The sequence below is a fragment of the Salvelinus alpinus genome, chromosome 33 (genome assembly GCF_045679555.1).
Source record: "Salvelinus alpinus chromosome 33, SLU_Salpinus.1, whole genome shotgun sequence".
Classification (NCBI taxonomy): Eukaryota; Metazoa; Chordata; class Actinopteri; order Salmoniformes; family Salmonidae; genus Salvelinus; species Salvelinus alpinus.
Genome location: NC_092118.1, coordinates 20,488,507 through 20,500,601, shown reverse-complemented (window position 1 = coordinate 20,500,601; position 12,095 = coordinate 20,488,507). Strand labels below are relative to the sequence as shown.

The 12,095-nt window shown below is 43.6% G+C and overlaps 1 protein-coding gene across 3 annotated transcripts in view; it reads right to left on the bottom strand.

Annotated features, from left to right (window-relative positions):
* Positions 1-784: 784 nt before the first annotated feature.
* LOC139562888 (tyrosine-protein kinase Fes/Fps-like) overlaps positions 785-12,095 on the bottom strand; it is a 29,093-nt gene continuing 17,782 nt past the window's right edge. For all 3 annotated transcript variants that reach the window (XM_071381014.1, XM_071381017.1, XM_071381015.1), the window contains exons 9-19: positions 11,539-11,734; positions 7,276-7,353; positions 6,099-6,308; positions 5,831-5,953; positions 4,331-4,384; positions 4,090-4,208; positions 3,911-4,005; positions 3,693-3,816; positions 2,521-2,678; positions 1,951-2,073; positions 785-1,298 (exon numbers count right to left, since the gene is read on the bottom strand). In XM_071381014.1, the coding sequence (XP_071237115.1) occupies positions 1,147-1,298; positions 1,951-2,073; positions 2,521-2,678; positions 3,693-3,816; positions 3,911-4,005; positions 4,090-4,208; positions 4,331-4,384; positions 5,831-5,953; positions 6,099-6,308; positions 7,276-7,353; positions 11,539-11,734 (1,432 nt within the window). In that variant the 3' untranslated portion in view covers positions 785-1,146. The remainder of the gene's footprint in view (positions 1,299-1,950; positions 2,074-2,520; positions 2,679-3,692; positions 3,817-3,910; positions 4,006-4,089; positions 4,209-4,330; positions 4,385-5,830; positions 5,954-6,098; positions 6,309-7,275; positions 7,354-11,538; positions 11,735-12,095) is intronic.

Genomic DNA, 12,095 nt, shown 5'->3' with positions numbered 1-12,095 from the left:
GGGCAGTGATCAGAACGTTGACATCAGCAAATCACTCGCCCACATGACACCATACTCGCGGTCTGCCGACTGCCCGGTACAGTTGAAACTGGGATTCATCCGTAAAGAGCACACTTCTTCAGAGTGCCAGTGGCTATTGAAGCTGAGCATTTGCCCACAAGTCAGTTACAACGTCAAGCTGCAGTAGGTCAAGACCCTGGTGAGGATGACGAGCATGCAGATGAGCTTCCCTGAGATAGAATATCTGCACAAACTGTCTGAAACTTAGGTTGTGCAAACCCAGTTTCATCAGCTGTCTGGATGGCTGGTCTCATACGATCCCGCAAGTGAAGTCAGATTTGGAGGTCCTGGGCTGGCGCGGTTACACGTGGTCTGCAGTTGTGAGGCCGGTTGGATCTCCTTCCAAATTCTCTAAAACGACGTTGGAGACCGCTTATGGTAGAGAAATGGCAACAGCTCTGGTGGACATTCATGCCAATTGCGCACTCCCTCAAAACTTGAGACATCTGTGGCTTTGTGTTGTGTGACAGAACTGCACATTTTAGTGGCCTTATTGTTCCCAGCACAAGGTGCACCTCTGTAATGATCATGCTGTTAATTCAGCTTCTTGATATGCCATACCTGTCAGGTGATTTAATTATCTGGGCAAAGGAGAAAGGCTCATTAACAGGGATGTAATCAAATTTCTGCACAACATTTGAGAGAAAAACATTTTTTTTGCGTATGGACAAATTCTAGGATCTTTTATTTCAGCTCATGAAAAATAAGACCAACACTTTACATGTTGCGTTCAAATTTTTGTTTGTTTGTTATTAAAAAAGACAACAGAGAAAAAGATCCCATCAACTATTTCAAGCTGATATAAAAGGAACATTCAATTTGTACATTTACAGTAATGTAATACAGTAAACAATAGCAACATTCAACAGATATAGAATATTCTACTTTGTAGAATATGGTACCAATGTTTTCAATACACACATGTCCTGTGTACTTACATTACCTGTGGTCTCACAGGCTGGTGGATCATCACTACTTAAATATGGTCAATTCAAGATCACATAGCAACTGGTTCTCTATAATCAATGTATATTAAATAAAGGCAACATCTGCTCCATATAAAAAGGTAAAAGAGAATCAAACAAGTCACTTGAGTAAGGACACTTTGTGGTACAAAGCACTGAGTTCGGTCCTGAGTTCGCTGAAGGACGGCCGGTTCCTGGAGTTGTACTGCCAGCAGCGACACATAATGGCATACACATCTGGAGGACAGGAGTTTGGGGCTAGCATCCGGTATCCTAGGAGACGGGACAGGAGAACATGAATGGACATCAGGTTGGCTTCACCTGGGGTTAATCCAGAGGGGTGTAATGTTTTGGACTCCTGTATAGAGCTGACCTAACTCCGTATTCTACCCAGAGTCATGTCTGTTCTATACACTTCTATAATGTTGCATCTCCACTCCTAAACTAGCTACACGGACTGTCTGAGTTAACCTTGTATCCTTATTGACCTTTTTATTTTTGCACTGTCTAAGCACACTCACAGAGTCTTACACACTCACTCCTCACTCACACATAATATGCACATACATTTATACTGACTCGACACACACGCACACCAACTCACATACAAGCTGCTGCTACTCTGTTTATTTTATATCCTGGTGCCTTGTCACCTTACCCCTATACATATCTACCTCCATCACTCCAGTATCCCTGCACATTGTAAACATGGTATTGGAATTGACCCTGTATATAATATGCTTACGTATATGTATTGTGTTCCTCATATTTCTCGTGATTTTTTGTCTAGTATTACATTGCATTGTTGATATTTGAGTTTGCAAGAAAGGCATTTCACTGCACTTGTTCATGTGACATTAAAACCTGAAACTCCTACAGAGCAAATTCTGACTCATGTGTTATAAATCTCAATGACTCGCTGTACCTTTCTCCACCTCGTCCCGTGTCTGCTGGTTGGACATGCTGGTGTAGGGGGTGACTCCCCTTGAGAATATCTCCCATAGGAGAACTCCAAAACTCCACATGTCACTCTCCGTGGTGTACCTCCCTGAAACACAGGCAGGGGGCAGCATTGAGACAGCAATTACATTTGATGGTGATCCTGTAGTGATGCCATACCTATTCAACTGTAGTACAGCACACTATTGCACAATCACAGCCTGAGAAAAGTAGTGATAGAGTTTTGAAAATGAAGCTTCCTCTAAGCCCCAAAAGGTATGTTCTGACTTTTATTCTGACAGAACTCTTCTATGTTTCACCAGCACTCCAACCCCAGAGAGCACAGTTCAGCGTGTGTGTTAGAGATGACATTTCAGAGAAATACAAAAGCAGTACACTGATCACAGGGTACGGAATGATGTCTGGGTTGGCAGGTTGTTGCCATGTTTAGTGAGTTCTCTAGCCTTGGGATATGCAGATAGAGATTCATGAATAAAGAGAGGAGGGGATAGAGGGATGGTTGTGAGTGTTGTGGCCGCGGGGCAGAGCCAGGTACCATAGTTGAGGGCTTCGGGGGCCGTCCATTTGACCGGGATCTGTTTGAGGCCCCCCGCGGCAGAGTAGACCCCATCCTGCTGCTCGCGAGACATCCCAAAGTCACTGATCTTCACCCTGCTCTGTTCTCCCACCAGACAGTTACGGGCTGCCAGGTCCCTGCACAGAGAGAGAGAGAAAGAGAGAGAAAGAGAAAAAAATAGAGAGAGAGAGAAAGAGAAAGAGAAAGAGAAAGAGAGAGAGAGAGAGAGAAAGAAAGAGTGTGAGAGAGAGAGAAAGAAAGAGTGTGAGTGAGAGAGAGAGAGAGAAAGAGAGAGAGAGAGAGAGAGAGAGAGAGAGAGAGAGAGAGAGAGAGAGAGAGACAGAGAAAGAGTGTGAGAGAAAGAGTGTGAGAGAAAGAGCGAGAGAGAGAGAGAGACAGAGAGAGAGAGACCGAGACAGACCGAGAGCCAGAGAGAGAGCCAGAGAGAGAGCCAGAGAGAGAGGATGAGAGAGAGAGCGCCAGAGAGAGAGAGACAGACCGAGACAGACAGAGAGAGAGAGACAGACCGAGACAGACAGAGAGAGAGAGAGACAGACCGAGACAGACAGAGAGCCAGAGACAGACCGAGACAGACAGAGAGCCAGAGAGAGAGCGAGAGCCAGAGAGAGAGAGAGAGCGAGAGCCAGAGAGAAAGAGAGCGAGAGCCAGAGCGAGTGAAGGAAGCAAATGACAGCCGATAAATAAGTGAGAGAAAATCAGCCACTCTTGTCATATGTGGGCTCCCTGATGCAGGGTGTAGTAGTGAGCGGCGGCAGTTTGACATGCAGTGTTAGAAGGAGTGTTAGAGGGTAACGGGGGCTGGAGCATCCAGCCCGGGTGTGTTCCTGCTGGGTTAATTATCCAGCACTCCTCTGATGAGCCAGGAGCCAGGACTCTGAGCCCTACGTCCTCTGCTCATCTACTACCTCCTCAGAGACACAGCAGCTTAACACTCCTAGGGTCATTCCTACGCTACAGGCTCCAGTAACCCCTACACACTGTGTTAACTTCACTGTCCCAAAAACCTCAATCTGTTTCATCATCTAGAATAAATTGTGCAATCAAAGGAAATGTAATCTTGTCATATTGTATGGCAGCCTTCATACAGCTCCATATCTGAGAAGACTAGATCCATCTCCCTAGCCTCTCACCGGTGGATGCATTTCTTGCTCTCCAGATACTCCATGCCAGATGCCACATTCTCTGCCATTTTCACCAGCATATTTGACTTCAGGTTGTGACCTTCACAGCGCAGGAAGGACAGGAAGTCTCCCCCTGGCAGAACACACACACTTTATTAGTCCATTGTAATGATAGAATGTACTGTAGCTGTGGTTAGAGTGTAAAGGCCCTCGATAGATTGGCTCACCTTGTACCAGCTCCATAATGATATAGATGGGTTGTTTCTGTGTGCAGACACCAATCAGCTTCACTATGTTAGGATGGTCATACTGCTTCAGGATCCTGCACAGCAGAGAGAGTCAGCAAGGTCAATGTGAATGAGAGAGAGACTGAGAAAGAGAACGAGAGAGGGAGAAACAGACTGACCTGGCCTCCATAAGGAACCTGTTCTTGTGTTCTGGGGCCAGGTTCTCTCTGCAGGCTTTCACAGCTACAGGGGTGTTGTCAGAAAGCAGACGACCACTGTACACCTCCCCAAAGTTACCCTGGACAACAGACACACATCAGGCTTCATTATGGATCTTGGCTAAAACAAAAACAGAAGGCCAACCTGACAATCAGAGCCTCTCATAACTCAAAACAGACATTCCACGGGTGGTGAGCTCACCCGGCCAATGCTCTGCCCCAGGATGACATCATCGTGTTCCAGAACCCACTTGTCCTGGAGGGAGTGAGATAGAGAGGAACCAATCAGAGACACCGGTGCTGCTGTTCCTTCTGAATAGGTAGACTGACTTTGCAGCCTGGTAGAAGCATTTCAGGCCAACTTCTAAAACTGCATTGTGTAAAATAGTGTATGTGTACAGTATGTGTGTGTGTGTGTGTGTGTGTGTGTGTGTGTGTGTGTGTGTGTGTGTGTGTGTGTGTGTGTGTGTGTGTGTGTGTGTGTGTGTGTGTGTGTGTGTGTGTGTGTGTGTGTATAGAATGGAGACCTCGTAGTGTGTGCAAAACACTGGAGCCCTTTAGATGGGCAGCATGGTGGTAGTACAGTATGCATGCAGCTCTAGACTCTAGAGAACATGTGAGTGTGGTATGTATAGCACTCTGCAGGAGGATGAAGAGAAAGTATGAGTATGTGGATCTTGGGAGCTCATTAAAATCTGATGGATCCTAACGCTGAGACAGCTGCTACACACAGAGTGGTGAGCAGAGCAGGTGTGTTCCTAGCCCATTCACTCCCAACATGCTCAGGAGAGGTGTAATAGAAGCTTGCGCGCATGCAGGCACACCCTACAAAGTCGCTATTCCACACACACACAAAACATAGGCCTACATATATACATACAAGAACACCCCCTGACTCACACATCTCCCTCCTCCCACAGACAAAGTTAAACCCACAGGTCCACCCAACACCAGCACACAGGACCGGGGAGACACGGGGCCCATTAACTACACTTTGCTAGGCCCCAGACTTAATTGATGGCAACATCATTATTCTCAACCTGTTGGAAGCATTAACCAACAGCCACATGTCCCACAGCAGAGAATGAGAAGAGCAGCGGAGGGTTTTTACTATGGACAGATTTAGAACACCATCTGAGATAAAATTGTATGTAATTCATCTGTAAAAGTATTACTCCCTGAAAAATGAAAGGTAATAAAGGAGTCCATTATGTAATTACAGAACTACTAGAGAAAGATAACTCAACATGTGGGAGTGTAATGTCATCCTTATTTAGGTAAGTGATATTAATATTTAAGAAATACTTAGACAAATAAAGCATTGGGGAACCTTGAATTAATCACAATAAAACAAAACAAGGGACTTTTCAACAAAGGTAAAACAGGATCTACAACAGATTACAGTTGACCTGTTTGTGTGTGTGTGTGTGTGTGTGTGTGTGTGTGTGTGTGTGTGTGTGTGTGTGTGTGTGTGTGTGTGTGTGTGTGTGTGTGTGTGTGCGCGCACGCGCCCAAGGTAAAGCCTATGACATTGAATATGCTTTGTTAAGTCTATTCCTGTGTTCGAATACTATCACATCTGGCTTGTATCAATTAATTAATAATTTCCACTATGTGGATTAGGTGCCATAGCAACTATTCTCACAGAGCACGGATGTGAGTCATTTTGCATTCATGTGTGTGTGTGCAGCAGGTGCGTTACCTTTAGGACAGGTCTCTTCAGGACAATGTCGGACCTCTTGGTGACGTGTTGGTGTGACGAGACCAGGTGGTTCATCAGCATGGGAATGGTGTGGAATCCCTCTCCATCCAGGCGGTACATATTCTAAACACACACACACGCTATAACTATACAAACTGTACAGACATGATCATATTGTAAATACACACACACACACACACACACACACACACACACACACACACACACACACACACACACACACACACACACACACACACACACTCACGTCTGTGCTCTGGATAAGGAAGTGCCTGCAAGAGCCAGCCCAGTGGACAGAGAGGACATACTCCTGCTTGCCCTGACTCTGTCTGACCAGGAAGTCTCCATCGCTCCTCAGCAGCTCCTGGACTTCCAGCCTGGGTATGACTCCGTGGTACCAGTTCTGCTGCTCCAGGGGGCGCTCTACCTCTGGGACTGGGGACAGGGCAGGGGGCACCTGGAGGGGGTTCACACAGCAAGGTCAATGAGGGGCCAGGTAAGGAGGGACCTGGGCATGCAGCGCCCACTGTGAGACTCATTCATAAACCATAGATTGATTTCAATGGGAGATTATTGCGGTTTGAGATGCATGACTCTCACACGTGTATCTCTAGATGAGATTCAGCACAAGGGAACAAACACTACTAAAGTACATCCAGTGGTGTAGTGGAGGGTAAACAAGTCAACACAGTTTACACACCTTTTGCGGGAAAATGCATTGAAAGAATAGGAAGGGTTACATTTTTCACCACAACCGGCGATCAGAGTTGACCCACCAACTTTGTTACCACTACATCACAGAAGAATACATAGACAGGGTAAGAATAGACTGCTAAGGAGACTAGATACAAGGAAGATACAGCTACCAACAACATTGATCAGGAGATACAAAACGCACTGCTCAAAAACAATACAATGTATCTCTAAAGACCACACACATGGATACCTAGTCATTTTCTTTACTACAGACAACATGGCACCAATTCAAAAAGATACTACTGTTCAGATGACAAGATAAGGCATCCTACAACATTGTAAACAAACATCTCTAGAGAGAAGATAGATAAAGAGGAAAGCCAGATGAGAAACAAGGCGTTTCACAACTGGAGTCCTACTCTGAACAGTTAGGCTTACAAGGAAAACACGGCCAATTGCTGTTTGACAAGGGAACTGTTTGACTGTCTGACTTGGGTTGTTTGAATAGACAGAGAGAGATAAATCAAAGGCAGCAGGTGGGTGAAAACAGAACAGGTCCATCTGTGACAGGGGTGATCACAATGATGCCTCACTGACAATGAATGACTATAGTTGACAGTGTATGAACATAACAGATTGCGTATGTTGCATCAGTGGTATGACCATAACTGTGTACTATGTATGACCATAGGTGACTATTTATGAACACTGTATGTTACATCACTAACCGTGTATTTGGGTTTGAACAGGCCACTAAGGTGGCTTATGACGCCGTCCACACTGAGGTTTCTGAGGCCGTCCCTCTCCTGAAACAACACAGAGCACAACCATCATCAACCCCCCTTTTAGGAATGCTCATCACCCCCAGTATCTGTGTTAATAATAACAACATGTAACAGCACTCAGAAACACTTAACATAATCCACAGATGAGGAGAGAATATCACAAAAAATTACAAACATGATGAGTAGAGAATGTCAAAGAAGAAAATACTTGTTTGCTTTAGGGTGGATCTGGATAAATCAGCGCTATGAAAATGAGTGAAGGAATGCACTTCAATCAACACCATGACAGACAGCAAAGTATGCAAAGCACCAAGATCCTCAATCATGCCTCTGTTTCAATAGAGATGGTTGTGTCTGAACGAGACACGAGGATAGGTTGTCCTCAGTACAGAACAGACTGGTTGAGTCAGTCTGTAGTTCAGATGCCTTCTAGTTGAACTGTAAGATAACATAAGGGCAATTCCACGGCAGCAGAATGACGCTGAGATTTTTTACTTTAAAAGTATGCCAAACAAAAACCATTGATTGCAAAGTTAAACAAGTCATACAACTCTATGCACAATCAGTACTTTTAAACATTTCCACTGAATTTTACAAAAACACATTTACTGGAAGAACAGTACAGATGTAAAGTTTGTTAACAGAATGACGGTAAAATCTCCTTCAGTTTTTTTTATGTGACCACGTTTTCCAAAAACTCTTAAATATCTACTCCGAATTAAGATTCAAAGATGTCTGCAGACAGATTGGGGTGTCAGCTATAACATGATACCTTGAGTTTGAAAAAAATCTATATTTTGGATATTGAACTACAGTAAGTGAAGTGGATTACCACCCGGTAACAGAGTGATGGTAACATAATGACATCATGGGTGCCTGAACTGTACAATACAGAAATGCATAATCCTGAATGGCATTCTCTTCATGGTGATGTATCCTGAATAGGTACACAAAGGTAGAAACATTTTATATCCTCCTTTGCATGTTTGGGTATTATTCTACATACTGGCTATTATTCTAATGAGCACTGCCCCAAAACAAGATTAAATTTGGTTGGTCCGGACCGGACCAAATCTGTACCAATCATAGACATCTATGTTTCACAAGTTTGTACATCACAGTTTAGCACAGTAGAGTTCAGTGCAGTATAGTACTATACAATAAATTATACTGTACTCTACTCTAGTGTGCTCTACTGTAGTGTACTAAACTCTACTATACTGTAAAGTACAGTACTGACCTATACTCTACTTTCTTTACTGTGTTGTACTCAATCAAATCAATTTGTATTTGCCACGTGTAGACTACTGTGAAACGCTAGCTTAGGAGCTCTTCCCAACGATGCACAGTTATAAATAAGAAAATAAGAAAAATACAAATAGTAACACAAGAACGAAGCTGTATAAAAGGGAGTACCAGTACCATGTCACTGAGCAGGGGTACAAGGTATTTGAGGTAGATGTGTACATGAAGGCAGGGTAACGTGACTAGGCATCAGAATAGATAACAATAAGAGTAAAATAAAGAACAGAGTAGCAGCATATGATGATTGTGAAATGATGTGTGTATGGCGTGTGTGTGTGTGTGTGTGTGTGTGTGTGTGTGTGTGTGTGTGTGTGTGTGTGTGTGTGTGTGTGTGTGTGTGTGTGTGTGTGTGTGTGTGTGTGTGTGTGTGTGTGTGTGTGAGACTGTCAGTGTAATGTTTATGGGTGAGTCTATACATAGTGTGTATATAATATTGTAAGTGTGCATAGAGTCAGTGCAAGATAGGGTCAATGCAGATAGTCCAGGTAACCATTTAGCAGTATTATGGCTATTTAGCAATCTTTAGCAGCCTTATTGCTTATTCCTAATATTTAGGATGGAAAATGGTTGAACATGTTATACATGCCTTTATAACAATAGACTCAGCTTTCATTTGACACCAAATTTGATGTGCTCCAATGAACTTCACATTTTAGTGCTTGTGTGGTTTTTTACATGGTGGCATTTTACAAATGCCCATAACACCAGGGTTACAACACAACCTGCGTGGGAACATTAATGCAATTCACTTTAGTCATCTGGTACTACTGTGTGTCTGTATAGAGGGGACGACAAACCAATTAACCTTCTGTATCATTTCTTTCGTTTTCAAAACAATGGGATTTCAAAAGCTTTTACATATCGCCCAGTGATTTTCATAAGCCCACAGTACATTCATGTTTTAGTGATGATGTATTTGTAGAACTTAGAAAGCAGCAAACTACCAAGCTCACAAACTAAAGTACACAACAATCTCATCTGATACAGTGCCATGCGAAAGTATTCACCCCCTTGGCATTTTTCCTATTTTGTTGCCTTACAACCTGGAATTAAAATAGATTATTGGGGGGTTTGTATTATTTGATTTACACAACATGCATACCACTTTGAAGATGAAACATATTTTTTATTGTGAAACAAACAAGAAATAAGACAAAAAAACAGAAAACTTGAGCGTGCATAACTATTCACCCCCCCAAAGTCAATACTTTGTAGAGCCACCTTTTGCAGCAATTACAGCTGCAAGTCTCTTGGGATATGTCACTATAAGCTTGGCACATCTAGCCACTGGGATTTTTGCCCATTCTTCAAGACAACACTGCTCCAGCTCCTTCAAGTTGGATGGGTTCCTGCTGGTGTACAGCAATCTTTAAGTCATACCACAGATTCTCAATTGGATTGAGATCTGGGATTTGACTAGGACATTCCAAGATATTTAAATGTTTTCCCTTAAACTACTCAAGTGTTGCTTTAGCAGTACGCTTAGGGTCATTGTCCTGCTGGAAGGTGAACTTCCGTCCCAGTCTCAAATTTCTGGAAGACTGAAGCAGGTTTCCCTCAAGAATTTCCCTGCATTTAGCGCCATCCATCATTCCTTCAATTCTGACCAGTTTCCCAGTCCCTGCCGATGAAAAACATCCCCACAGCATGATGCTGCCACCACCATACTTCACTGTGGGGATGATGTTCTCGGGGTGATGAGAGGTGTTGGGTTTGTGCCAGACATAGCGTTATCCTTGATGGCCAAAAAGCTCAATTTTAGTCTCATCTGACCAGAGTACCTTCTTCCATATGTTTGGGGAGTCTCCCACATGCCTTTTGGCGAACCCCAAACATGTTTGCTTCTTTTTTTCTTTTAGCAATGGCTTTTTTCTGGCCACTCTTCCGTAAAGCCCAGCTCTGTGGCGTGTACGACTTAAAGTGGTCCTATGGACAGATACTACAATCTCCACTGTGGAGCTTTGCAGCTCCTTCAGGGTTATCTTTGGTCTCTTTGTTGCCTCTCTGATTAATGCCCTCCTTGCCTGGTCTGTGAGTTTTGGTGGGCGGCACTCTCTTGGCAGGTTTGATGTGGTGCCATATTCTTTCCATTTTTTAATAATGGATTTAATGGTGCTCCGTGGGATGTTAAAAGTTTCTGATATTTTTTTTATAACCCAACCCTGATCTGTACTTCTCCACAACTTTGTCCCTGACCCGTTTGGAGAGCTTCTTGATCTTCATGGTGCCGCTTGCTTGTTGGTGCCCCTTGCTTAGTGGTGTTGCAGACTCTGGGGCCTTTCAGAACAGGTGTATATATACACTGATATCATGTGACAGATCAGGTGACACACACAGGTGGACTTTATTTAATTAATTATGTGAATTCTGAAGGTAATTGGTTGCACCAGATCTCATTTAGGGGCTTCATAGAAAAGGGGGTGAATACATATGCACGCACCACTTTTGTTTTTTATAATTTTTTGAAACAAGTTATTTTTTTCATTTCACTTCACCGATCTGGATTATTTTCTGCATGTCCATTACATGAAATCCAAATAAAAATAAATTTAAATTACAGGTTGTAATGCAACAAAATAGGAAAAACGCCAAGGGGTTAATACTTTTGCAAGGCACTGTAATGAATGAGTAGAACCTGAACTCTGAACACACAATGGAGAACTAGAAACGAACAAGAGCCAATAACAACATGTTTAACAACATCTTACACAATGAGTGCAATCACAGGTCAGGTTCCCATACGAGACAAGACAATGAAACAGACGCAAAGTACAGAGATCATCTCAACCACAGGAAGCATGGTATCTCTTTCAGATGAGTGGCAGGGATCAGATATACAGAGGGTGTGTGTGCGTGTGTTTGAGAGAGAGAGAGGGAGAGAGAGGGAGAGAGGAGACCTACACTAGAGGTGATGGAGGAGAGGGAGATACGGTCCTCTTCCAGCCCTAAGGCAGGTGGGGGTTCACTGGATCCCAGCCATTCCAGCTTCCCCTTCAGCAGCAACCTCTGGGCCTCCAGCCTGGTTCTAGCTCCCAGGGACAGCATCACCTGCTGTCGGCTCTCCTCCAGCGCATGCCTCTTACTGAACTGGTAAACCCTGCAGAGAGCAGAGCAGCCTGTCAGCTCATCAATTAAAGCATTGTGATGATACTGTGGAACAATGTGTTTCCATTACAACATATAGCAACAATTCCATTGACTGTCGCCTCACTGTCAATATATTTACAGCATAACTGACATGCCCGATGGTTTTACACAAGAATGCTGGTTAACTGGCCCATCTCCTACACCTTAGCCATATCACTTCCGCAGGGCACTCACCAACAGTATAGTTTAATTGAGATATTCTATATGGGAGAAGTAGGGTCAAAGATGCAGTAAGTCATGCCAGAAGGTAGCAGATGTATTACTCAACAACAGCTGCAAATAAAACTACATCACGTTTTAAAGTTCACTTT